Consider the following 27,881-nt stretch of genomic DNA (forward strand, 5'->3'; position numbering starts at 1 on the left):
AAGAATGAAGTGAACCCTATAAAGATGCTATAATTTGAAGTCCATTGGGAAGGCCCTCCTTCTCATACACTCCCAAATAATCTTCCTCCACCTATCCCAGTGCTGTGACAGTCTGTCAATATAGATTGATTCCTTTTAGCTAATTAATTAAAATTTTCAAGGATGTAAGAATGGGAGTTGGGGATGAAAATAAAAGGGGATAAATTAATCACACAAGGTACTGTGTATGAACCATAATGATAATACACTATGACATGAAGAGTCACATCAGGACTTCCCTGGTGGTGCAGTGGTTGAGAGTCTGCCTGCCAATGCAGGGGACATGGGTTCAAACCCTGGTCGGGGAAGATCCCACATGCCGCGGAGCAACTAAGCCCGTGCGCCACAACTATTGAGCCTGCGCTCTAGGGCCCCGCGAGCCACAACTACTGAAGGCCGTGCTCCACAACAAGAGAAGCCACTGCAGTGAGAAGCCCGCACACCGCAAGAAAGAGTAGCCCATGCTCTCTGCAACTGGAGAAAGCCTGCACGTAGCAACGAAGACCGAACTCAGCCAAAAATAAATAAATAAAACAATAATAAATTAAAAAAAGATCAACTCAACTGTTTCTGAGATTAAAAAACAACAAGACAAAAGCATGCACATAAAAGTCTCCCATCTCATCTCCCTAAATGAGGTCACACATTAAATAATATTTTGGCAGGGATGGGAACAGGAGGAGGAAAGGAATTTCAGTGATTCAGTTATTACTGACGAGTCATTTTTAGAATGGGACCAAGAATAGGCTAATTTTGTGAAGATCAAAGTTGAGTAAAAAAAACTGGAGATGTGATTTTTCTTAGTGAAGGAAGGAAGGAAGTCAAGGGCGGGAAAGAAGTGAATGGCTTTGATACTGGGAAACAACAAATATTGAGAGAGAAGAGAGCATGAAAAGGGTTGAAAATAAATGTCACCTTCAAAAAAATTACCTAGTTTTATCAAAGGTTGGTGCTGACTCAAAGGTCTTCATTCACACCTAGATAATTTTTGTTTTGATTTTATCATAGTACATAATGCATTCATTTGTTATGAAAAAAATGCAGCTGTACAAAAGCGCCTACACTGAGAAGCAGGAGATCTTCATAGGCAATCACTTTTAACTTTCTGTTTTCATTTCTTCTGGTGATTGCCTCCATATTTACAAATTAAAATTTCCCTACACTAATTGTTTTTTATCAACTTTTGACATTGTATATTCATTCATTTGTTTTATGATAGCTGAAGATCTATATTAAACTACTTCCTTCTAGTATTTTCTCTCATGGTAAACTGTGTGATTTAAATAATATAAGAACTTTAAATAATATAAGAACTGCTTCTTTGATGTTTAAGTTTCAGAAGTATATATGAGCTCCTCCCTCTAAGATGAAGATACTTACACGCCTCCCCTGTCACTCCTTTGCCCCTTCTCATTTCCAACCTCTGTTAGCTGTCTATTTACTAACAATTTACTGACAATTTAATCCATTGTCATGGATTATCAATATACCTGTACACTTTCAATCATCATTTAGTGTAAATAAGAAGCTACAATTACTGTATTTGCTCTTTCTAGACCAGTTTTCAGTATTTTCCTCTTTTCTGGCCCCAGAGAACTGGCTTTCAGGTTGATAGACTTTCTTTAAATTCATGGCCATAAACCTCAAATTGGTCATCCTACCTCAGTGTTCTAGAAAACTTACTTTTTCACTCTCCATGATGACTATTTTGTATCTACTTTCCCTCTCTCTCTGTCAATGATTTTCCTTTATACTTTAGAAAAAGGAGTCATGAGATGGAGAATTTCTTCCACATCCCACCAGTAAATGTACAGTCCTTCCCTAGAACAGCATTCATCCTCTATATCCTATTAAAGAGAAGAAAGTGGCTTTTCTCCTGCTAATGGTCAGTCTTTCCACCTGTGATCTGGACTCCTCCCACCTGCTTAAGAATTTTGTAGTTTTCATATCCCCTTTCTTTCCTACATTATCAATCTCTCCTTGTACTGCTAATCAGAATATAAAAAGGTAAAATGGTGGGGCTTCCCTGGTGGCGCAGTGGTTGAGAGTCCGCCTGCCGATGCAGGGGACATGGGTTCGTGCCCCGGTCCGGGAAGATCCCACATGCCACGGAGCGGCTGGGTCCGTGAGCCATGGCCGCTGAGCCTGCGCGTCCGGAGCCTGTGCTCCGCAACGGAAGAGGCCGCAATAGTGAGAGGCCCGCGTACCGCAAAAAAAAAAAAAAATGTAAAATGGTGCAGCCTCTTTGGAAAACAGTATGGAGGTTCCTCAAAAAAGTAAAAATAGGGGACTTCCCTGGCAGTCCAGTGGTTAAGACTCTGCACTTCCACTGCAGAGGGCGGGGGTTCAATCTCTGGTTGGGGGAACTAAGATCCTGTGTGCCACACAGTGCAGCCAAAAAAATTTTTTTTAATTAAAAAAATTTTTTTAAGTAAAAATAGAGCTACGTTATCCAGCAAGCCCACTCCTGGGTATATATCCAAAAGAACTGAAATCAGGATCTCGAAGAGATATTTGCACTTCCATGTTTACTGCAGCATTATTCACAGTAGCCAAGACATGGAAACAACCCATGTGCATCGACAGACAAATGGATAAAGGAAATATGGGATAGACCTAAAATTAAATATTATTCCAATTTAAAATTTAAGGAAATTGTACCATTTGTGACAACATGGATAGACATGGAAGATGTTATGCTGAATGAAATGTCAGTCACAGAAGGATAAGTACTGCATGATTCCACCTATATCATGTATCAAATAGTCAAACTCATATAAGTAGAAAATAAATTGGTGATTGCTAGGGATTAGGAGTGGGGTAAATGGAGAGTTCTTGCTGACTGGGTGTAAAGTTCCAGGTATGCAGAGTGAATGCTATCTAGGGATCTATATGATCTAGGGATCTATAAGGTCTAGAGATCTATAACATTACAACATGGTGCCTATAGTTAGCAGTGTGGTGTGTGCTTAAAAACTTAAGAAGGTAAATCTTTTTAAAAAATATATATATTTATTTATTTATTGGCTGTGTCAGGTCTTAGCTGCGGCATGCGGGATCTTCGATGGAGCATGCGGGATCTTTTGTTGTGGCATGCAGCCTCTCTAGTTGCGGCTCGTGGGCTCAGTAGTTGTGGCTCGCGGGCTTAGTTGCCTCGAGGCATGTGGGATCCTAGTTCCCCGACCAGGGATCAAACCCACATCCCCTGCATTGGAAGGCAGATTCTTAACCACTGGACCACCAGGGAAGTCCCAAGATGGTAAATTTTATGTTAAACGTTCTTATCACAAGAAACAAAGCAAGGGGACACAAGAAATCTTTAAGAGGTGATGGAATGTTTATTACCATGATTGTGGTGATGGTATCACAAGTGTAAGCATATGTCCAAACTCATCAAAATGTACACATTAAATATGTACAATTTGTATATATTAATTGTACCTCAATAAAGCTAAAAAATAGAAATTATCTTCTAAAGTGAGTTCTTAGCAGCACTCAGAGCAGTTGGCCACCCCCACTTGAAATATTTTCCTTGTTCGATTTCTGGATAGCCCACATTTCTGGTCTCTTTCTTCCATCCTGGCTGACCTCTCTCACTTTTACTGTCTCCTCCTACACCATCTGACCTCTAAATATTGAAATTTATTGTTTCTATGCAGATGTTCTCCCAAGGTGATCTTAAATGGTTTATAAATTCTCAGATTTATACCCGCGTCCCAAATCAGAGCCAATCTGTATAGAGGGAAGACTGTGAAGACACAGGGAGAAGACAGTCACCTACAAGTCACGGAGAGAGGCCTCAGAGGAAACCAGCCCTGCCGACACCTCGATCTTAGACATCTCACCTCCAGAACTGTGAACAAATTAATTTGTCTGTTAATCCACCCAGTCTGTGGTCCTTTGTTATGGTAGCCCTAGCAAACTAATAGAGATTCTGGTACCAGGAATTAGGGCACTGCTCTAACAAACATCTAAAATTGTGTAAGTGACTTTAGAACTGGTTAATGGGTAGAGGCTGGGAGAGTTTTGAGGGGCATGTTAGAAAAAGGAAGGAAAAGAGAAGATTTGGAAATTTCTCAGCCTTTCTATATTGCAAAAAATGAGAAAGAGTATTCTGGAGGGAACATCAAGGGTGTGACTGGACAAACATTCACTACAGGGGCACAACAGTAAGTGTGAACTGAAAGATGGAAGAGTCAGAGAACTTAAATACAGATTGTTAGAGGTTACGCAATCTGAGGAACAGAGAAAAAGAATGAAGAACACTGAGCAGGGCCTTACAGGATTGTGGGACACCATTAGGCATACCAGCATTTGTGTAATGGAAGTAACTGAAGGAAAGGAGGGAGGGGAGCAGAAAAATATCGACTATATAGTGGTTGAAAACTTCCCAAACACTATGAGAAACATTACGTATCCAAGAGCCTCAATAAACTCTTAGCATGACTGAAAGGAGGTCTACACCCAGACACATCATGGTCAAATGCTGAAAGCTGATGGTATATGTCCAAAGGAACTGAAAGCAGGAAGTCAAACAGATATTTGTATGCCAATGTTCATTGAAGCATTATTCACAAAAACCAAAAGGTGGAAACAACCCAAGTGTCCATCAACAGACGAATGGATAAACAAAAAGTAGTGTACACCTGCAAAGGTATTTTATTCAATCATAAAAGGGAATGAAGATATGATACATGCCACAACATGGAAGAACCTTGAAAACATTATGCTAAATGAAATAAGTGAGATACAAAAGGATAAATATTGTATGAATCCACTTACATAAAATATCTGGAATAAACAAATTCATAGAAACAGAAAGTAGATTAGACATTACAAAGGGTTAGGGAGAGGGTGGAATGGAGAGTGTTGCCTAACAGTTACAGAGTTTCTGTTTGGAGTGATGAAAAAGTTTTGGAAACAGTGGTGAAGTTTGCACAACATTTTAAATGCAATTAACGCTTCTGAGTTATACACTTTAAAATGGCAAAAATGGCAAATTTTATGTTAAATACACTTCACTACAATTACAAAATTAATGATGTAATGTACCAAAAATCATTGAATTGTACACTTTAATGGATGAATTGTATGATTTGTAAATTATATCTCAATAAAGCTGTCAAAGTAAAAGGATGTAAAAAGATAAACAGCAACAATAAGAGAGCTGGAGCAGCTATGCTAATATCTGAAAAAATAGATTTTAAGATAAAAATTGTTAACAGGAAGCAAAAACTGACAGAATCTAAAGAAAACAATAGACAATTCAACAATAAGAGTTGGGGACTTGAATTCCCCTCATTCAAAAATTGACAGAATAAATAGGCAGAAGACTGATGAGGTTATAGAACACTTGAACAACATTAAAAACTAGCTGGACATAATAGACATCTATCAAACACTCTGCCCAACAACAGCAGAATACATATTCTTCTCAAATGTACATGGAACAGTCTCCAAAATAGACCATATGCTGTGACATAAAACCTGTCTCAATAGAACTGAAAATCTGAAGTCACACAAAGTATGTTTTCTGACCACAATGGAACTTGTGAAAGAAATTTGGGAAATACACAGATACATGGAAATTATTTTCAAGTATATAATTGCCTAAAAATCCACCAAAAAAAAAAAAGCTACTAAAACTTAAGTGAGTATAGCAAGATTTCAGATACAAGGCCAGTATGCAAAAATTAAATTCCTGTATCTAGCAATAAATAATTAAATTGAAATTTGAAATACCATTTACAATTGCATAAGATATGGATTTTCTAGGCATAAATTTGACAAAAGGTATTCCGGCCTATACAATGAAAAGTAGAAAACATTACTAACAGAGGGCTTCCCTGGTGGCACAGAGGTTAAGAATCCGCCTGCCAATGAAGGGGATACGGGTTCAGGCCCTGGTCCGGGAAGATGCCACATGCCGTGAAGCAACTAAGCCTGTGCGCCACAACTACTGATCCTGAGCTCTAGAGCCCGCGAACCCCAACTACTGAAGCCCGTGCGCCTAGAGCCCGTGCTCTGCAACAAGAGAAGCCACCGCGATGAGAAGCCCACGAACCACAACGAAGAGTAGCCCCCGCTTGCCACAACTAGAGAAAGCCCACGCACAGCAACGAAGACCCAACGCAGCCATAAATAAATAAAAATTTATAAAAACAAAGAAACACTTTAAAAATAAATAAATAAAACATTACTGGTAGAAATCCAAGATTACCTAAAAATTCACACTAGTTCTTGGATCAGAAGACTCAGTTGTCAGACGTCCTCAAATTGGTCTGTAGCTTCATGAGAATCTCACTGAAAATCCCAATAGCCTTTTTATTTTGGAGAAATCAGCACCAACTTAACATTTTTGAGAGCCCACAAAATTATCAGCACTCAGATCCAGTATAAGAATGATTGGGGAAAAATAAAAGAGAGTATGAATAAGACCCCCAAACTTCAAGCATTCTGGCTATCATATAATTAAAGTGGAGATTTTGTTGTTTTGTTTTTGTTTTTAAGATCTTTGTTCACTAGCTTCCCCTTCCCTTACACTGGACTCCCTAAGGATTGTTAAAAAACAAAACTCAACAGAATAAATAAAAAAATCTAATTGGCTTTATGCAACGATTCATGAATGGGGCAGCACCCCATCCAGCAAGTAGAGAGGAGCTCCGGGGAGCCGCACAAACAGAAGACTTTTAAAGGCAGAAAGAGGGTGGCAACGAGGAAAGAGCAGATTACTTCATTTTTCTTTGGGGGGATGGAAGGGGTCTAGACAGGCTGATTAACTCACTAGCGCCGACTAGGAAATTCCAGACTGACTTTAAGATTACATCCTGCCAGAGATTGAAACTGGAATAAGTTTAGGTAGTAAGTTTCAGTTTGGGGATGATGTGGGCTTAGCACAAGTGACTCCATTTTGGGCCTGTTATCCTCCTTTTAACAGACTGTATATATCCTCTAAGTTTCTCCACTAGATTGTGACAACTAAAAACTGTCGTTTGACACCTGGTTCTACAAGGGTGAAGTCAGTAGCCGCTGCAGTCGCTGACCTTCAACACCTCCAGAAAGGAGTTCAGGGCTGAGATCGGGATGAGGTACCCTGTGCTCTGGGGAAAACTGGCAGAACAGGACTTCAGATAATTAGATACTTGCAGGTGAAAATTTTTATGAACCCAAACTCTTGCATCTTCCCACATTCAGAAAAGCACTAAAACCATTAAATCTCTTCTGACTAGCAGCAACCTTCTAGGGAGACACGTGCTTGACTGCATGCACACTTGGACCAAAATCATCTACCCACTGACCTCGCCCCCCGCCCAAACTTTTCAGAGCACGTCCTCAGCGCTGAGAGGAGGTGTCCCAGGGCATAGCCCTCAGTGAGTCCCCAAATAAAACGGAACCACAGCTCTCACTGTGTGTTTTCTCCAGTGGTCAACTGTAACCCTCCGAAGGTCAGGGCATTTTGCCTTTAGGTGTGTCCATCTCCGCCCCTCCCAGATCCTACCAGGTATTTGATGGGCATCGGGCCACCGCTGTAGAATGGGGTCATGTGTTCTGGGGCCTAAATCAGTAGGACCTCCAGAGCCACCGATCAGCAAATTGTGGAAACTCGGTGACAACTGAGTGCTTCCCTCTCCAGTTGCAGTTCAAAGGAGGCGAGGCGCGGGCCCCCAAACTACACACCTGTGCAGCCCCCAGTGGAAATACCGCAGAAGCTGCTCCCCAAGTCCAGTCCTTCCCGACCTTTGCAAGTGAGCGGGGTCGGGAGTGACCGCGCGGCCCCGCCCCCCAGACCGGCCGCCCGCACTGAGCACGCGCGGCCCGCGGGCCGGAGGTCAGCTCGGGCCGCCCTCTGCCGCGGCCAACGCGGCGTCGGGCGGCCGGGCACTGTGACGCGCGGGGCGACCGGCGGGGCGGGGCGGGGGACGGTACGGCGCGGCGCGGCGCGGCGTGGGCGCGCACGCGCCTGAGCGCGCGCCCGTGGGCGGGCCGGACTCGGCGCTTGCACCCCCTTGGGCAGCGGCTAGGCGCCCGCTCCGCCTTCCGCTTCCGACGCGCGGTCGGTGGAGCCGGTGTATGTGCGGCAATAACATGTCGGCTCCGCTGCCCGCCATCGTGCCCGCCGTCCGGAAGGCCACCGCCGTGGTGAGTGCGGCGCTGGGGGCCTCGCGAGGGGTCGCGTCGCGGGCCGGTGGGCGGCGGGCCGGGGCTGGGACGGGGCGTGCGGTCCGGGGGGGTCGGGCGCGGTGGTGGGCGCCGCCCGGCCGGGCTGTGTGCGGAGGGGGCGGGGTCGCGGCGGGCGGGCGGGCGGCACCGAGGCCCAGCGCCCCCGGCCCCGCATCCCCCGGGCCCTGCGCGCGGATCCGCCCCGGGACCCCGGAGGCACCCGCTTGAGTGGACGGCGCCCCAACTCCAGGTGGCTCTGGAGCACGTTGCTGCCTTGTCTGTGCATGAGGGAGATGCCTTGATTGTGTCACCTTGCACCCCTGTCCTCAGTTAAAGAAGTTTGAAGATTTAGTGTCCTTTTCGATCAGAGGTGCTGTTCCTTAGGAAACTTGTGCGTGAGGATCTCAAACTTACTTTTAGCCGCCGGAAAGCTCCCTTTTGAGATGGAGAAATTATACTGTACGCGTGAGAACTTTCATGGTTTGACCCTAAAGAGACAAAACGATTTTTCTTGGAATGTGATCATTTGCCCAGAAGCCTGTCTAACTGGGACCTCTTTAAGTGCTAAAATCCCACGTTAATTAGCTTAGGAAATGCACCGAGAGACGTTAAGTGCTTTTGCCCGTTACGCGAGGTCTGTAGAGATTGATTAACTTGCTGAAGGTAGTGTTCTGTGATTCCGGCCTCCACCTTAACTGGGGCTCTGGAGTGTGTAACATTCCGCTGGGTTTATTTAGGCATTGCTTACTCATTGTTCCTCTTCCGTTCTAGGTGATTTTCCTTCATGGATTGGGAGACACAGGGTAGGTACCATTGTTAGTACCCTAATGAAACGGGTCATGCAACTCTACACGAGCAAAGAATTCTAGGATTGTATAAAAATAGATTGATAGTCATATTTCGTACAGTCCAGTCATGAGATAGAATCCTTTCTTTTTTTGAAAACCCCCAGAATTTTCCCCTCATCCTCTTATTTTGTCATTCTTCACCTCCTCTGTCTGGAACATATTAAAACTGCAAACTCCTCCTTGAGTTGCCATGGGTAGTGGATACCAGAGATGGGAGGTATGTTTGTAGAGATGCAAGTGACAGCTTTCCAGAGGAGGTAAAATTTCAGGGCAGGTTGAGAAGAACTAGTTGATTTTGATAAGTGAGATAATAGCAATGTGAACATTCTGAATGAGAGCTCCGATGTTCCCTTAAAAGAAAAAAATCAGTCGAAGGGCAGGGAATGCAGCTCAAAGATTTGTTTGGAGGCTTATCAAACACATTCTGTTGTGCTAACTGTAGCCACATGGTTTATCTTTCACTCAGTCTCTTTCTATATTGAGAGCTTTTTAAAATTTAAATCAGTGGTTATCTGTTTGAAACTTCGATCAAATTATTGTTATAACATTGTTACAAAATTGAAGAATTAGAGGAAAAGTGAAGATAAATTTTGATAAGATAGCCAAGAAACTATTAAATCTTTGCAAGGAGGCACTGGGCCAGATTAATTCTTGAAAGTGATTCCTAATATCCTTTTATGCCTCCCAAGTAGAGGTACATGACACATGCCTTGCATAGAGTTATGGGAAAGGTTATAGGACTGTTTCTGGCCATCAGGTAGTCCTATGAAAAGGACAGACTTACTTTACTATTTATTTATTTTTCTAAACAGAGGTTTTAGAGGAGCTCTGTTTTATCACCAAACCCTTCTTGATGCTGAGACCCAGGGAGGATCTAGTTCACCTGTAACTTTCCCAATAAAGAGAGCTTCAGGGTCTGAAGAATCAGTCCAGGGGGTAAAATCTTCAGTTGTAGAAAGATTCTCTGTGGACCCCAGTTTAGCCAGATTCTTTAGACCAAAGTTAAGAGTGAAAGTGGTGAAAAAAATGAACAATGTGAGATTAAAAACACCAAGAGCAGCCATGACATCTAGACTAAGAATTAAGTTTATATAAAGAAGTAGAGGTCTCCAGTTCTGACAGTATTTACTTTGGGGGAGGGCACGAAAGAAAGCTGACGCTAGATTGCTTCCATGAGCACATGACGAAATTCAGAACCAGCCGATCTGACAAGTGGCAATTCAATGTTTGAGTTACTTTTTGGAGGACTAAAGTTCTTTTGTCAGGTTACCGTAGAGGATGATAGGGATTAAGCGACTCAGCTATGGAAATGGGCAGCTTTGCCTTTCTTGGTTAAGGTTCTTTTTTGCAGGATCAGCCAAGGTGTGTGCTGTCTGGGAACTTGGGTCTTGCAGTCTGTGTTCTCATGAAAAGTCTCTGATGGCCAAATAAGATTGGGGGACCCTGTATAACTCTATATTTTCTCAATTCTAATATGTCATTTCCCCCACATTTTTATGTTACTGAGATGGGTATTCATCTTACGATATGTGTGTTTATTGTGGTGGTGATTTTTTTTTTTTTATAAAAGGCTTTTTTTCAGTGGTGCCACTTAGATTATATCTTAGTGTCTAGGAAATATGATACGGCATAGTCTCCTCTAGAAGATTTACTGGGTATGCACTAGCATGTTTAAAGCTCTGGAAAGTTCTGCAGGAAACACATCTGACCACAAAATTGTTTCTATGCATAACATGTATAATAAAATGTGTTAGTTCAAACTATATTGCCTAAGATCAGTTTTCCTTCCAAAATAAAAACAGCTTGTCTTATGATTATGAAAATGTTACATTTGTCTTATTAAAAAAATTCAAATACAAATATGCTTGAGAAGAGAGTGAAAAACAGTTGAACAACCCAGAGATATATATTTATTTTTGATAGCATTTTAAAAGTGTTTTATTTTGAAATGCTTTCAAATTTATAGAAGGGTTGCAAGAATAAAACAGATTCCTTAAAACCTTCTACTCAGATTCACTGATCTCTATCGAATATGTTACTGTGTTTGCCAAAACTTGGGAGAATAAATTGCCGATGCCATGATTCTTTATTTCCAGACTTCAACATGTATCTCCTAAGAACAAGCAGAGTCTCTTATGTAACCACAGAAAATTACCAAATTCAGGAGATTCAGCGCCATTTAACATTGTTATCCGGTCTAGTCTGTCGTCTAACAGACCTTGGCAGCTGCCCCAGTCGTGTCCTTTGCAGTAATCCTGTCCGCCTGCACTTCCATCCCAGCCGCACTGCGCTGAGCTGCTGCAGCTCTTCAGTCTCTTTTAATCTGGAACAGTCCCTCGGCTCTTCTTTGGCGTTCGTGACATGGACGTTTCTGCAGGGATCAGGCTGGTCCCTCCATTTAGGTTTATTTGACATTTCCTCACGATGACGTTCAGCTTGTGCATTTTTGGTACGAACACCATGTACATGGTACGGCCTGTTCATTGCATCACGTCAGGAGGCACGTGGGACGGTCCGTCCCATTACTGATGCCGACCTGGATCACGCGATAAAGGTGGTCTCTTTCTTCCTCTGGGTCTCTCTACGGCACCTACTCTCCCTGTGTAGGTAGAGTGAGTCGTGGGGAGATGCAAATCGTACATCAGACTTTCACCTGATATTTTTCGCGTCTGTGGATGATTCTTGCTGGAGTAGGTTGTTACTGTGATGTGATTTTCTAATCCTGCCACTCTTTTGATGTCTATTAGCTTGCCCCTCCCCACTTGTGTAGTTTGGACTCACAGATTTACTTCGAGGGTTACATTCCCTCGTTGTGTTGTCATGTAAAATTTTTAACTACTTCTTTTAAAATAACTTCAAATTTACATGAAGGTTGCAGAAATAGTATTTAGAGGTCCTTCTACCTGTCACTCAGATTACGCAGTTGTTAACATTTCTCACACGCTTGAGAATAAGTTGCAGACATGTTGCCTCATGACTCCATAGAGCTTCAGTGTGTATTTTGTAAGTACAAGGACATGGCCACCTAGCCATGGTATAACCATCAATCAGGCCGTTAACACTGATCTGTAGCTACCATCACATCCACCAGCCCCACTTGCCTTTCCCTGGGTTGACCCAGTGGTGTCCTTTCTGGGTCCAGGATCTCAAGTTAGATTGAGCTGTCACGTCTCCTGAGGCTCCTTCAGTCCTGAGCAGTCCATTTTCTTGTCTTTGGTGACCTTGACACTCTTCCCCTATGGGCCAGTTCCTAGGTAGGATGTCCCTCAGTTTGGGTTTATGTGACGTCTCCCTTTCGGCAGGGACACCGCAGAGGTTGCTGTGGTGGTCCTGGGACCACACTGTGTTGATTTTTGTGCCTTTGCTGATGATACTGTGTTTCATTATCTGGTTAAGGTAGTGTCTGCCAGGTTTCTCCACAGTAAAATTAATAAATATAATTGCACTTAAAAAGTGTTTTGTGGGGAGATACTTGGATTTTATGAAAATATCTGTTTCTCACCAATTTTTCACCTGTGGATTTAGCACCCATTAACGATTGCTGTCTGGATCTGTTACTGTGATGGTTACCAAATAATGCTCTTTTAAAAAATTCCTTCATTTGGTATTTATTTGCTGGCAGTCTACAGTATTATTTTCAATCCTCTCCTTATTTGACCTCTCAGTAAGATCTGACCCACTTAACCACTTCTGCCTTTGAAACTTTGTTTTGTAAACTTTTACAATCTGGCCTAGAAAAATCTCACACAGATGGGCGATACAGACCAGCGAAGCCTGGAATATACGGAGGGGAGGGAGGGGTTTCCATGAAGAGGGCCTGGCTTTCTCCTTCCCCGCTCCCCTTCGTCAGAGCTGTGCTTTCCGGTGTCACGGTCAGCTGTGAGGGGAGGGGGTGTTCCCACGCAAGAAGCATGACTATGGGTGGGGCACCTGGGGGGAGGCAGGTCCCAACCTGCACTGCTGGCCCAGAGCTGCCAGAGCTGAAGCCAGCTTTCTCGCGGAATTACGAATACGGGAAGGGGGACCGACTAGGAAAAAGCCTGTGGTGTTGGGCTGGAATCGAGGAACCAGTGTACTCAGACTTTTTAACAAGTTCCCAGACTTTTTAACAAGTTCCCAGACGGCAACACATTTTCGAAAACCACTGGACTGAATGAACTGTTTGAGGCCACACTTCTAGATAGAGACAGAGTTGGGGCTAGAACCCAAGACTCCTACTCGTTTATTATTTACTAAAGTATTTTCCTTTGTTGCTTGTGCTTTTGTCTTCACGTCTAAAAAACCATTGCCACGTCCAAGGTCACAAAGATTTTCGCATGTTTTCTTCTAGGAGTTTTATAGTTTGATCTACATTTAGGTCTTTGCTATATTCTGAGTTAATTTTTGTACATGGTGTGAGGTAGGAGTCTAACTTCATCCTGTTGCATGTGGGTTTCCACTTATTCCAGTTACTTTTGTTGAAAAGACTATTCCTTCCCCATTGATTTGTTTTGGCACCCTGTTCAGAAATAAACTGACCATAAATGTGAGGGTTTATTTCTGTATTCTCAAATCTATTTCATTGATTTGTATGTCTTTTCAGTGTCACAATCTTTATTACTGTTGCTTTGTAGTAACTTGAAATTGGGAAGTGTGAGTCCTCCAACAATACTTTTTTTTCAAGATCGGCTGTTCTGGGTCTCTTGAGTGTCCAAATGAATTTTAGAGTTAGCTTGTCAGTTTCTGCAAAGCCAGCTGTGATTCTCGTAGAGATTGCATTGACTGTGGATCCCTTTGGGGAGCACTTCCATCTTAAGAATATTAAGTCTTCCAGAATGCAGGATGTCCATTATATAGATCTTCTTTCATTTCTTTCAACATGTTTTGTACTTTTCACACTAAAGTCGCACATACACACACACACGAACCCACATGGAAACACACATATGCACATGCGTGCACCCATATATAACTTCTAGAATAGTGCCTGACTCAGTGCAGTGTTACATAAGTGTTAATGTTCATAATGTTACTAAGTTTTCTGTATTTCCTTAACACTTTGGGGGAAGGTGGATTAAAATAGAGAAGTAGTTAATAGAAAAGCATTTAACATTTATTTCAAAACTATTTAATCCAAGAAGGTCTTAAGTTACCTTTATTTTACCCTCTAATAGAGGTAAAATGTGGAAAGTATCAGGTGTAATGTCAAGTGTAAAGACACAGGGAGCTGTATGTATGTATAGTATCATTCCATTCTTGTGAAATCTGTATCTATTTCTCAAGTGATATGCATGGAAAAAGTTGGAAGGAAATACGTAGAAAGATTAACTGTTTATTTCTGGCCAGAAGGATTTTGATGACGCCTCATATTCTGTTTTAACCATATATATGTACATATACGCATAAGGAGAGAACGTTAATTAAAGTTACTTTTTCAACTTCTTTTCTTTTTTTGGCTGCGTTGGGTCTTCGTTGCTGTGCGCGGGCTTTCTCTAGTTGTTGCGAGCGGGGGCTACTCTTCGTTGCGGTGTGTGGGTTTCTCATTGCGGTGGCTTCTCTTGTTGTGGAGCACGGGCTCCAGGCGTGCCGGGCTTCAGTAGTTGTGGCACGTGGGCTCAGTAGTTGTGGCTCGCGGGCTCTAGAGCACAGGCTCAGTAGTTGTGGCGCACGGGCTTAGTTCCGTGGCATGTGGGATCTTCCCGGACCAGGGCTTGAACCCGTGTCCCCTGCATTGGCAGGTGGATTCTTAACCACTGCGCCACCAGGGAAGTCCCATAGGTTGTTATTTTTAATGGTGTAGTAAGCATGGAGAAATATCAGACAGCTGCTTTACTTTACTCCTCTGAGAATTTTTTCTTCATATAAAATGAATTATATCATGTCTTGCCTACTTTGTTAGGCACATTGTTGGGAGGTTATAAAGAGATTAAAAAATGTATTTTATAAATTATAAAGCCCAGTGAAGTATATGCAAGAGAAAACACTGCTCTTCAGGAATCACGAGAGATCATTTTTATCCGCAGGTGAAGCTGAAATCATAAGCTTTGGGTTGTTTCTAGGTTGGTGGTGGTCTTTTAAGGGGTTGAAATTTACCCTCACAGATTTACTCTTCTGTTATTAACTTACTGGAATTTAAAGCAGTATCTAATGGCGTTATTCATGTGGTTTCTCCACCAGGCATGGGTGGGCAGAAGCCTTTGCAGGTATCAGAAGCGCCCACATCAAGTACATCTGCCCGCACGCGTAAGTGTTTTCAGTTTTCAGGCTTGGGATTCAGAGTCTGGAGAGGAACAATCGTGATAGCTTTACTTTTCCAGCAAAGCATTTGAATATAATTAATTTTTATCTTTTAAATGTTCAGCTTCAAAATAAAGATTAGTAAGTTCTGTGAAACTAAAATGTGTCCTGGTTACGTTGAATTTTTTTCTTATCCTTTTTGTTGAGAAATTTAAAATAATGCTCTCTTGGAGATCAGTTGAACTCACAGCCAGAAAAATTTTTGTAGACATACAAGTGCTGTTAAGTTCTCAGGACATCCATGAGCTGTCTCTGAAGGGGATTTACCTATCAGGTTTGGGAGAAATCTCCACTACCTTGAAAACACGCCTAAATTTGATCAGTTCGAGGCAATGTGATGCAGCGTGGAAAGAGCACAGACTCTGGAGACTGTTAGGTTTGGTTTTGAATTCTGAAGACATTTGTCGGTGTCAGAAAGAAACTAGTAAGTTTTGAGCAAACTCAGAAAATCACTAAGATGAGCAAGTCTTAGGTCAAAGTGTGCTGAGAAGCAGTAGCCATGAAGAAACAGGTGGGGTGAGATACATGCTGATAGCTTAGTAATTCATCCTCGGAAGTGGTCGTAGCAGCAGAGTCGATAAATGTGAAAGAGGAAAAATACGAGATTATGTAAGAAAACATCCCCCCTCTTTTTATCCTGAAAGGGTTGCGGTGTCCTTATTAATCTGACTCATGCCAGAGACAGAATTCTCTGTCTCTGGCATGTCTGTTGGAGTATAATTGCTTTAAAATGTTGTGTTAGTTTCTGCTTTATAACAAAGTGGATCAGCTATACATATACATATATCCCCATATCCCCTCCCTCTTGCGTCTCCCTCCCACCCTCCCTATCCCACCCCTCTAGGTGGTCACAAAGCACCGAGCTGATCTCCCTGTGCTATGGGGCTGCTTTCCACTAGCTATCTATTTTACATTTGGTGGTGTATATATGTCCATGCCACTCTCTCACTGTGTCCCAGCCTCCCCTTCCCACCTGTGTCCTCAAGTCTGTTCTCTGTGTCTGCAAGACAGAATTCTTGATGGTGTTGGAATTTCTGCTACACTGTTATTGGCTCCAAGATTGAATTTAGTTTAAGGCTATTTCCCAACCTAGGGAAGTTTATGTTTTCGTGGAAATTTTGCTAAGATTTTGTGACCTCTAAGGTAAACTTGTTTCATGAGTCAGGAGGATGGTGGTGAGATGTAGTTAGAGTGTATTTGGTTTTCTTTCCTTTTGTACCTAGCTGCATTCAGGTTGTCCAGCAAGTTTTTCATCACAGAATTGAGTTGGGTATAATGGACACTTAGGCAAGACTTATATTTCCCTTATTTATTTAGAGGTCTCTTAAACAAGCAGGTACATAGCTAAGAACTAGAAAATAAGCAAAAATGTAATTTGAGCCTATGGGAATTGATGTCACCATTCCTGTGCAGTAAGTTGCTTGTGTCCTTAGCCCCTTAGTCAGAGTCTCAGAAATTTCCATCTGTCTTGGTTACTGTTTTCCTTCTCGTGTCTGGTTTGAAAGTATCAAATAAAGATGTTGAAGAAGGAAGATGTTGTTTATTCGCCAAGCTTAGTCCATTCCAGCTGCGGCTCTGTCTTGAGAACCATTTGGAGGGTGTGGAGAACAGAATTGTGCAGGTGTACGTGCAGTGAAGCAGCTCATCTATTCAAATTGTAGCATTCAATTTTGTGAGAGCCTCAAGTAATCATCTTCAGTTGATGGAATTTATCAGGTTTTGTACTTTGGTATACTATACTTATTTTTCCTTTTCTTTTTCTTCCCCATGTAGACCAGTTATGCCTGTAACATTAAATATGAACATGGCCATGCCTTCTTGGTAAGTAAGACTTCACTTATTCAATAAGAACTTTTTACTTATACTTTTTTTTTTAATCAGAAGTGCTTTTGCATATAGCAATTTTTAATTAATTATTTTTAAGTTGCAAAGTTATATAAATTTAACCTTTATTCGACTATTTCAGGTTTTATATGTTAGATTTGGGGTAAATCTTAAGGAGCTGCACCAACAGGTAGAGAAACAGGAGAGAGTGGGTGGATAGAGATACCGCAGAGAGCACCTCTCACTGCTTGATAAACCTTTGTTGATTTCAGTACCCAAACGTGTTCGTGCACCCGTGTGGCATCCACTCTGGTGAAGCCGTGGCCTCTCCACCTCCCACCTTCTTGCCTTCCTGGAGAGCTGGCCAGTTTTTAAGGAAAGCAATTCCTGCTGAGCCCTCTCGAGACATTCGTGATGTCAGGCGTTCCCTGTGTGCTTTACAGTCGGTTCTTTGTTCTCTGAGCCACTTACAGACCATGCTTTCTTCCTGCTGCTCTGAGATCTGCCGTCAGGTCTGTTCAAAACTGATGACTTTGACACCTGATTCCTATTTCCCTTTCCCCTCTAGCTCCTGCCACCGTCTTACCTTTCAGGTGACTATGGGATCCAATGTCAGTGACCCATTCACAAGCCTTGACCGGCTTGTCACTTCCTGGACTCTTCTCTTTCCGCTGACGTTTTCCTCTCTCAGCTTCAGGCACCCACAGCATCCCCTGGGCTTTGTCGTCTGGAACTGTTCCATCTCTGAAGGCACTTACTTCAGACCTGACTGTCAAGCGTAGTTGTTCCCCCTGGGAGTTTGCTCCCCCGTCTCTGCACTGCCTGTTGAGGCCTCCTGGGGACTCCAGCCTGTCGCCACCTTGTCCTCTGCTTGTTCCCACTCACCTCGAACCCACCCTGCACCTTCGTTTTTATCTGCTGGACATTGCTTGGCAACTTTTACAGGTTCCTGCCTCCCTTGACCTTTGATTCTTCCACCTTCCCGCTCTGGCACAATTCCTGTCCAGAAGCAAAGTTTCTACCTCACGTTGCTCGAGACCATAGTGGAAGCACCGAGCGGGTAGCGAGGTAGTCGGGGCCAAAGGAGGGCCCCCGCCTCCGGCTTGAGGTCGCTGCAGTGCGCGGTGACGGGTTTTGCAGAATGTGGATGGAGGTGGCCTGTGTGCAGTAGGTGTGGGCCGCGCGTGCGCAGGTGCCGTGGTGAAGTAGCTCTTTCCAGACGGCTGACTTACGATGCACTAGGAGGGAAGCGAGGGGCTGGAGTTTATTCCAAAGATCTTAGGGCTGTGGTTTGAGACTCCTGTCAGGTGTCAGGTTGGACTAGGTCATTCTCCAGGTGTTTCTACCTTAAAATTACATGGTACTGTGACTTTTTCATACAATCTGTATCTAGTTGGTGTGAGGGGAACTTACAGGATGTCACATTCACGCATTTAAGTTGACCGTTTGGCCTCCAGAGACAGTTTTTTTTGTTTTTAATATTTATTTATTTATTTTGGCCACGCCGGGTCTTAGTTGTGGCATGTGGAATCTTTTAGTTGCGGCATGCAGACTTCTTAGTTGTGGCAGGTGGGATCTAGTTCCCTGGCCAGGGATCGAACCCAGGCCCCCCTGCATTGGGAGCACGGAGTCTTACCCACTCGACCACCAGGGAAGTCCCCAGAAACAGTTTAATTTGAGTTTAATGTTCTAGAGAATATCTTTGGTTAGCCTTTTTTCTCTAAAATTACCATCTTCTTATCAAGAGTAGATATTCTTAGAATTGAATGATTCTTTTAGAATTTTGCCTTATTTTCCAGGTTTGACATCATTGGGCTTTCACCAGATTCACAGGAAGATGAAACTGGAATTAAACAGGCAGCAGAAAGTGGTAAGTAAGAAAAGTTTTATAGTAGATTCAGTCGTGCTGTTGTTGTTGATGAAATACTACATACTATGTAAACGCAGGTGGTGCTGTCCTTCCTTTCTGATGGCTCACTGTCTTGTTTGACTCGTTAATAATGGCCCGTGAAGGTGAGGCGTGTGGGGAGGAACGGCACTTGTCAGGCTTGAGTGCTGTCGGATGCGTCGTTTTGCTTTGACTGACGTAGGCCAGTGGAGAAAATCGCAGCATGGTTGATGGCTGTGACCAGTTATTGTCATTAAAGAGATTTGAAATAAGGACATAGATAAGGCTACCAATGATGTCATGATATATAACGAAAATTATGGTAATGGTTAGTTTTAGTGAGGGGCCCCTGCTCGAACACTACTGGACCTGCCAGGCGATTCCTACAAATCATCTCACTGGGCACTCCTGTAACGGTATGAGCTCTGCTTTGCAGGGTCTCCAGTCACGTCCTCGCTTATGGACATGGTAACCCCGCTTACTTGTGGGGTGAAAGCATAAAGAACACTAACTTACCGGGAGAAGTCTGGTTTTAGCCCATGCCCAGAAGCACGTGTGTCTTTGACTCGTATGTACTGCAACATTGACAAGTAGACAGCGCGGTGGCCAGGCCGGCCTCCCTCATGACCTGGGTGATGACTTGGTGGCCTCGATGCAGCAGGCCTGGCTGTGAGGCGTTCGTTACAGACGCGAGGTGATAGGTACCCAGGGAACCCTGCACGGTCTTCCTATTTTCACATTTGTTGGAAATTTTCAAAACTCATTTAAAAACCAAAAACGGTAGGTAGGTTCCTTTTTAAAAATCTTTTTATTTTTTAGAAGAACTCTTAACTTTAAGACAGGGAAGATGCATTCAAAACATATCGGATATTAAGGAATGTCAAACCAAGGACACTGACTTTTAGGACCATCGAAAAGTGGATCAATGCTACACTCCTAGAGCCAGGGTTTTGTCAACCTATAATAGAGCTCGTGTCAGGTCTGGGGGTGGGTTGTCAGGGAGGGTGGGCCTTGTGGAGCAGACGGCCAGGCCCAGTGGGTTGCAGGGTGAAAGTCCCTTCCCCGGGTAGGGTTGGCCCGTGGCATTCTTCGTGTCTGACGTGATGTCTGATTGGAGAGAATCGGGTTGAGGCCCAGAGTTAGGAATGAGGGGTGTCTCCATTTGGGGCCGGGAAGATGTGCCCGTGAACAAAGAAGAAAGGGCTCGGGGTGCGTCCAGGGCCTGGAATCAGGACCCGTCACTCCACAGCTGACTGTTGTCACCATACCTGGTTTAACTTTATCTCAGCGCTTGGTGTAACCAGAGGAGTGAAGCCGTTTGAAACGGAGGGAAAGTGGCCCCAGCTCCCTGCTCCTCCCCCGCGCAGGGTTGCTGCTCCCCACCTGCATCTCCTTTCCCGCCCAGGCCCTGCATTCCCCCTCAGTAAAGCCTCAGCCTTCTCAGCAAGGCTTTCACCTCTCTACTCCTGTCCTCTCCTCTAGCCCGTTTTCCACACACTCATCAGGGTACCACTTGCTTTTCAGCCTATTCTAACTAAGAACTAAATTTATACAAAAAGAAAAAAACGTTTAATTTGGGCTTTGGGGTTTTTGCAGTGTTCTAATAAAAGCAGGGTTTTGGTAAAAAGGAAATATAAAGTTGGCAAGTTTCATCTTAAGAAGATGAAACTTACACATATGTCAAAAATGAGAGGAGATAAATTTGTAAAAGGTGCAGTTATCAAAAACATAGTATTATAAAGAAAAAGGAAATTCTAGGAGTTAATCAAGTAATGCAGTTAATGATGCACGGCAGAGTATTTTGCAGAAACAAAAGAATTCATTTGATTTTTCTCCCACATTGTTTATTGGCTATAGGGAAAAGTATACTGTGTCTTTTTTTCTTTTTTTTAAAATAATATAGTGAACTGTTTAAACACCGTCAGTCACAAACCATGTAAACTACTTAACTACCTACGATTTTAAAATAACAGCTTTTAGGTACAAATGCCTATGGTTCATTGAAGAGAAAGAACTGTAAAATGTATATGAGCAGAATGGACCATGGATAAAGGACTATCCGTACCCATCTGTTGATGCGAGAAAAAACTTGTTTACAGATTATGCAACAAATAATTGAACAGTTTAAGTTTAAGTAACAGCTGCAAAATCTTGAGTTTTTGAAAATCCATTCTAGTTTTGTATTTTAATAGAGTGCTCCAAGTTTTTCACTTGTTTTGACCTTTAATGTACTTTGTGGTTTTCTGTTATTAATTTTTTTCCTATTTAAATTATATCAGTGGGCTTAACTTTGAAAGTATTGGTGATTTAACTTTTATGTTATTTTTAGTAAAAGCTTTGATAGACCAAGAGGTGAAGAATGGCATTCCTTCTAACAGAATTATTTTGGGAGGATTTTCTCAGGTAAGATAAAAGTTTGGGTGATATGTCGGCGTCATCAGTATATTTATCTAGAAGTCTGTAGTTTCCATCGTTTTTCTATGGAGGAGTCCTATTTTTAGAAGATGTTCTAGAATCTGATATATTGCTTACTGTTAATGCTGAATTAAGTTTGAATGGACCAGAAATAATGATTGATTAATTAGAGAGTGTGTCATGCTCTTTTCCTTTTTTAGTTTTCTCTCTTCAGTGATAGCCTTCACCCTATAGATTATGTATTGAAAGTCAATTTTTTAAGGAAACTGATTGGAACCTGGAATGTATTTTTCTAAAATAGCTAGTACACATGCAGTTAGGCCTGAGTTAACACTCTGTACCTCTCTGAACGAAACTCTGCCTAAACGCAGGTGTAAGTCCCCTTCCCAGGAGCAGACGAGCAATGGAATAAAAAGGTCGAAGACAGGAGAATTCCTTCCCTCTGTTTGTCACAGATTCTCAGTGGTCGAGCCCTGCGGACTTCCCTGTAATCCCGGTGGGGTGAGATCAGGGTAGGGACTCCCACAAAGCGACCCCGGCGCAGGGGCTGTGCCGGCCGCTTCCTGACCGCCACTGCATCTGTCCTGGTCCCTGGGTCGGGGGTGCTTCAGCCGCACCCCATGTTCAAGGATCCCTCAGTGGTTCCCGTTCTTGAGTAGATGGTGGGGTCGTCCTTGGGAGGGGAGCAGAGTCAGTCTTGGTAACAGCACGGGTCAGAGGGCACGCAGGCCCCAGCATACGGGTGTTGTGAGCTGGCGGCCAGTGCTCCAGAGGTGTCCGCCGCGGGCTTCTTCTCATGAGTTCTTGTTTTGGAAAGTAATACCAGTTTAAGACCAGATTTTGGTCCTACGTGTTTGCTGAGGAGGAGATAGTTACTCTAGGGGACTTCCCTTGTGGTCCACTGCTTAAGACTCCGCGCTCCCACTGCAGGGGGTGTGGGTTGGATCCCCGGTTGGGGAACTAAGATCCCATTTGATGCATGGTGCAGCCAAAACAAAGAAAACAGTAACTATAAGTTCGGAACTTCCGTACGGCATTGTCAGGGCAGCAGCGGGCTCTGCTGTTGGCTGGCTGGGCAGTCGCTGTGGTCTCACGACGGTCTTCACCGTGGAGAGTCAGGTCCTTGTGGACACGGCGGGGCGTGCATGTATTTCTACCAGTTTGCCTATTGTATTGGGCATCAGCCACCCGCTTCGATTTTTTTATGAATGGTGTTGAGAACAAGCATCACTCCCGTTGCTGCCGGCAGAATTTGTGTCCCACTGAATTTCCCTGTTGTCTTTCCAGGGAGGAGCTTTGTCTCTGTACACGGCACTGACCACACAGCAGAAGCTGGCTGGCGTCACCGCTCTCAGCTGTTGGCTGCCCCTGCGGGCTTCCTTTCCACAGGTGCCTGGCGCACGCCTGCAGCGCGGCGTCACTGAGCGGAGGGGTGGCAGATGATGTTGAGGACACCGTCACGTTATGATTATTAATAAATTTAATTTTTTAAAGCAGTTTCAGGTTCACAACAAATTGAGCGGCAAGTACAGAAGGTGTCCATATACCCGCGTCCCCGTCCACGCACAGCCCCCCATCAGCATCTCACAGCACAGGACGCATTTGTTTTAACCAGTGAACCTACGGTGACACGTCAGTGTCACTCAAGGCCCGTAGTCTACATCAGTCACCCGTTTTTAAAAAGAACTGCCGTAGACTTGTGTGATGTACTATCGCTAGGCTTTACCTGTATACTGCACTGTCTCTACCGTGGGTTGCATGGAATAGAATAAGAAATGAGTCCTTAAAAAGAGAAAGGAAGAAAGGGAGGGAGAGGGAAGGAGGAAGGAAGCCCTTACTGTCATAAATTCTATATTTGAAGTCTTTGGTACATTTTAAGATACATATCAAAATTAGGGCTATTCTTTACACATAGAAATGATGTTTTTGAATGCCCAGTATGTTCATTGCTTGGTGGCAGAATTCTAGTGTAGAATGTAATTTCTAAATACTCAACAGTATAAAGCAATATATAGTACACATGGGGGATGCGGGTGTTATTTTATTTTCAAATTCCTCCTTAAACCTAGGGGTTTTTTCTTATCACTATATAGTAACCCTTTGGTGTCTTGCACATAGTAAGTGCTGTTTATTAACTTTCTTATTCAAATCAAATAAGAGGGACTTCCCTGGTGGCGCAGTGGTTAAGAATCTGCCTGCCAATGCAGGGGACACGGGTTCAGTCCCTGGTCCAGGAAGATCCCACGTGCCGCGGAGCAACTAAGCCCGTGCGCTCGCTGCAACTAGAGAAAGCCTGCGTGCAGCAGTGAAGACCCAACGCGGACAAAAATAAAAATTAATTAATTAAGTAATTAAATACACATTCTTAAAAAAAAATAAAATGAAAGAATCAAATAAGAGCTGCAAAGAACATGACTCAGCTAAAACATACTTCTTGTGTCCAGCCACCCGAACATATGATCAGGATACAATGTGTTTCAAGGAACTGATTCATTAGGAAAACATACAGTACAAGGCAGGGTAATCATATGTCCTATAAAAGTCTAAATAAAGAGATGGGGGGGTATAAGGATGGGAGGAATTTTATTTCTGTGGCCAAAGATAACCTGTAACGTGAGCAAGCACGTGTTGTATGTGCCGAGCATGACGCTCCACACGCTTGGATAAATGACCCTATAGTCCTGTTCTGTTTTCTGCAGGGTCCTATCAGTGGCGTGAATAGAGACATTTCGATTCTTCAGTGCCATGGAGATTCGGATCCTTTAGTTCCCCTAATGTTTGGTTCTCTTACTGCTGAAAGGCTGAAGACATTGGTAAATCCAACCAATGTAACCTTCAAAACCTATGGAGGCATGACGCACAGTTCATGTCAACAGGTAAGTGTTTGGAAGCAGTGATTATAGGGACACGTCTGCAACTGTTAGCATGTGATAGTTTTAAGATAAATAACATTTGACTGCTTGGGGATTTAAAGAAGTTAATTAATGAATTCACATTGAACCATAGGTTAGTAGGACTTAGATCAAAGTTTACGCAACTTAATTCAACAGACATTCACTAATTTCTTATTACATGTAAACACTGTAAATAATTCAAGGACAAATAAAATCATTTCTTTGTTAAAATCTAAAGTAGTTTACTTAAAATGAAAATTTTGAATAGGGAGAAGGATATATATCCAAGTAACTATATAGAAAGCAGAATGTGATATGTGTTATATTAGGAGTTTTTTAAAAGTGCTCTGAAACACTGAGATGGGTGATCGTAAGAATGAGCGTTGTCAGGATAGGTTTGGAGGCTTGAAAAGGACTAGAATAAAAATCAATTGCTAAGCATTGAGACAGTCCACGTTAACATTTTTTGCACCTGTCAGCCTGGCGAAATCATTTGCTTTGGGACAGAGAAGGCAGGTAGTAATATGACTTATCCAGAAAGATGGGGAACCTGGGATTCTAGGCATTACTGAGAACATAGTTGAGCCCCTGATGATGCATTGAATCCAGAAAGGGCGGCACGCCGGGCACCAGGAGGGAGGGGCTGAAGGTCCAGAGCAGTGGTTTTCAAAGCACACCCGCCGCCCGCCCCCGCCCCCCCCCCCCCCCCCCCCGGAGCTTAACAAACACACAGATGCCAGGACTCCAGACTCGGTGCCTCTGAGTCAGCACACTGAGGCTTCAAGGGGCAGACGCAGGCGGCTGTGTGTGTGTGGATGAGACTTCACCACACTGGAGAACACTGGACGGACGGTTCGGGGCAGGAAGGGACAGGAGGTGGGGTCGCAGTGGGGGCCACACGGCGGGTGAGACAGGCCACCGCCGTGCCGTGCCTTCTTTCCCGAGTGAGGAGGCGATGCGGGTGAAGGTTCCTGCGTGCTCCTGTGTGGGTCTAGCGGTGGCAGCAGGAGATGTGTTTGGGGGAAGTGAGAAAGCTGGGCCAGACGCGGGAGGTGTCGAGCAGTTTCCTCTGTGGTGGATTCACCTCTGCGTCTCTCCAGGCCTGCCTTGGGGACCTGCTCCCCTCAGCCTCAGCTGGCTGGTTGTGTGTGAATCCTTCGGAAAAGCACAAAGCATCTGGTACTGTTGATTTCGCATCTCATTCTAACGAGGGAGTGTTAGAAGCTGGGCATGGACACTTGGTTGACGGCAGTTGTGTACATACCAAGTCTTCTCTGTGTAGTTATTGTCACTTTTAGACCCCCTTCCTCTCCCCCCGCCACCCTCAGTGTTTTATTTTGTTCAAGCAGTGCAAATGCAGACCATTTTCATAGGACTTCATAATACGTGAGAGTGATCATTGAATTACGATAATAATCATCGTGGGAAATGTTTTCTAATTTCTATCGGTGCCTCATTTCTTTTTCACCACTTTTTATATAATTGTAGTAAAAATGTGGTTTTAGTTAGTGGTATTTAGTAGGGATTTAATTTCTGATTTGTGTAACTGCATATTAATAATCCCTTTATTCCAAACAGGAAATGATGGATGTCAAGCAGTTCATTGATAAACTCCTACCTCCTATTGATTGACGTCACTAAGAGGCCTTGTGGAGAAGCGCACACCAGCATCATCGTCATAGAGTATAAAGTTTTTTCTGTGCCCGATCTTGAAACCTCTGATGTTTGCAGTGTTAAAATGTTTTGCAAATACACGCCAATGACACAGACTAAATAAATCTCCTCATGGGAAATTTATGATCTTTTAAGTTTCTATGTATGTATTTGTATAACATGATCCAGAATATATTAGTATTAAAGTAGGTGAAGCAGCTAGCTTCTTTCTCTCATATGTAATTCAGCAAAATAATAAAATACTGTAACCAGATTTTTTATTACATCACTTGAAAATTATTAGTATGCTTAATGAAAACCTGCTCAGGTATAAATGAGCAGTTAAGACATAAAAAGTCTATGCGTGCTGTGACTTAAGACTCTGGACTTATTCCCAAATTACTTAGTCACCATGCAGTATCTGTATTTTTATATATGTGTTCATATGTACTTAATGATTATAATGCATAATAAGAATGAGGTGTTATTACATTATTCCTAATAATAGGGATAATGCTTCTAAGTGTCAATAAAAAGAAATATTGCTGTCTTCAATTAATGGCCCTCTTATTTTGGGGACCAGGTTTTTCTTTCCTGAATATAATTTCTATTTAATACTCTTTTTTCCTCTCTAGAAAAGAAAAGTGTTCTTTCTTCTTTTTTATCCTTCATAACAGACCAAATATTGCCTACTTGCCATGGACGTCTGCTGTCAATACGTGCTGTAATTTGACATTCTGAATCACAGATGTGACAGCACTGAAAGTGTATTTATACTTGTAGAAAGAAGCCAGGCATCCCTTCAAAGTTTCTACACTACTTCTTAAACTGGACCTTTGTCTGCAGCTTAGGCCTGCAGAGTTACAGGTAACGAGGATAATTCTGTGGTTGTATTTTTCTGTAATTAACTGAAAGAATAATTAGGTCATATTCTAGTATGTTCCAAAATATTTAAGACTGATCTTACAAACTGTAATTTCTAAGATGATTTGTTCTAAGATGATTCTCCTCATAGCGTAGAGTTTTAGTTTACTTATTTTGCACATATGTTTGAAACCGACTGCTGTAGGAAATGAACAATCCATTTGAAAAATTTGCTTTACTTTTATCTGCCAGTGGACTTATTTGAAATTTTCACTGTAGTCAGAGAGGATCTTTTTAAGTTAGTTTCTGTGCAAACATGAAAGTAGCAATTATTTGATTTTAAATAGATTTTTCAGATTATTGGTTAACATTATTTGAAAACAAGTTTATGGGTAATAAAAGTTAGTCAGAACTCAGTACATATGGTGTAGTTACCACCCAGTTTAATATGTAGCAAAAATGTACGCCTGATATTTCTGAACTGTTGTTAATTTTTCTGCTGTATTCCAACTGACTAGAACACCGTTAGGAACGCATCTTTATAAATGGGTGCTACTTGATGATGGAAATGATTTCGTATGGACAGTGTAGGATGTTAATAATGAAGCCATATGTTTATGTCTGGATTTACAATTTTTAAACAATCATTTACTAAGTCATTTTGCTTTTATCTTGAAGAATGTAAACTGTTGTTTCACTTACACAAATCAGCAAGATCTAATTTATGGCAAGAAATATATTCCATTGAAATGTGCTGTAACGTGGGAAAATGTAAATCTTTTTCACGGTTTCTATCAATGTGAAATAAAATGTAATTCTGACTTTTCTGTGACTGGCTCTTTGGAATATGATTTTTAACATTTGCGTTTCCTTGGAATGGCTGTCTGTAAGGAAAAGGAGGAAAGCGACAGTGTAATCCCAGGAACACACATTGAGAGGGAAGTTTGATGGTGGTGTGGCCCCCGCCTGGCTCTCTCCAGGCGGGGCCCAGGCTTCCTATTCCTCAGTGTTATTAACAAG

General features: G+C 42.8%; 1 protein-coding gene across 3 annotated transcripts; it reads left to right on the top strand.

Annotated features, from left to right (window-relative positions):
* Positions 1 to 7,938: 7,938 nt before the first annotated feature.
* Positions 7,939 to 27,693, top strand: LYPLA1 (lysophospholipase 1). Of its 3 annotated transcripts, none has more exons than XR_003437417.1 (10): positions 8,080 to 8,178; positions 8,971 to 9,002; positions 15,204 to 15,269; positions 17,097 to 17,144; positions 18,947 to 19,017; positions 21,365 to 21,438; positions 22,738 to 22,839; positions 24,150 to 24,326; positions 25,923 to 26,027; positions 26,633 to 27,693. XR_003437417.1 is itself a non-coding variant. In XM_027128091.1 (9 exons), the coding sequence occupies exons 1-9, from the start codon at positions 8,110 to 8,112 to the stop codon at positions 25,974 to 25,976; spliced, it is 693 nt and encodes a 230-aa protein (XP_026983892.1). In that variant the 5' UTR covers positions 7,939 to 8,109; the 3' UTR covers positions 25,977 to 27,693. The 3 variants fall into 3 exon arrangements, 1 of the variants encoding a protein (XP_026983892.1); XR_003437418.1 differs by having other exon boundaries at positions 26,675 to 27,693; XM_027128091.1 differs by having other exon boundaries at positions 7,939 to 8,178; positions 25,923 to 27,693.
* The last annotated feature ends 188 nt before the right edge of the window (positions 27,694 to 27,881 follow it).

This window comes from Aethalodelphis obliquidens, unplaced genomic scaffold (genome assembly GCF_003676395.1).
Source record: "Aethalodelphis obliquidens isolate GAN/ISIS:26980383/991018 unplaced genomic scaffold, ASM367639v1 scaffold33, whole genome shotgun sequence".
NCBI lineage: Eukaryota > Metazoa > Chordata > Mammalia > Artiodactyla > Delphinidae > Aethalodelphis > Aethalodelphis obliquidens.

Excerpts from the sequence above, each read along its gene's own strand:
- LYPLA1 (XM_027128091.1), top strand. The coding sequence starts at position 8,110 with ATGTGCGGCAATAACATGTCGGCTCCGCTGCCCGCCATCGTGCCCGCC. Across the intron at positions 8,179-8,970 it reads TCCGGAAGGCCACCGCCGTG|GTGATTTTCCTTCATGGATT; the intron begins GTGAGTGCGGCG and ends CTTCCGTTCTAG. Across the intron at positions 15,270-17,096 it reads AAGTACATCTGCCCGCACGC|ACCAGTTATGCCTGTAACAT; the intron begins GTAAGTGTTTTC and ends TTCCCCATGTAG.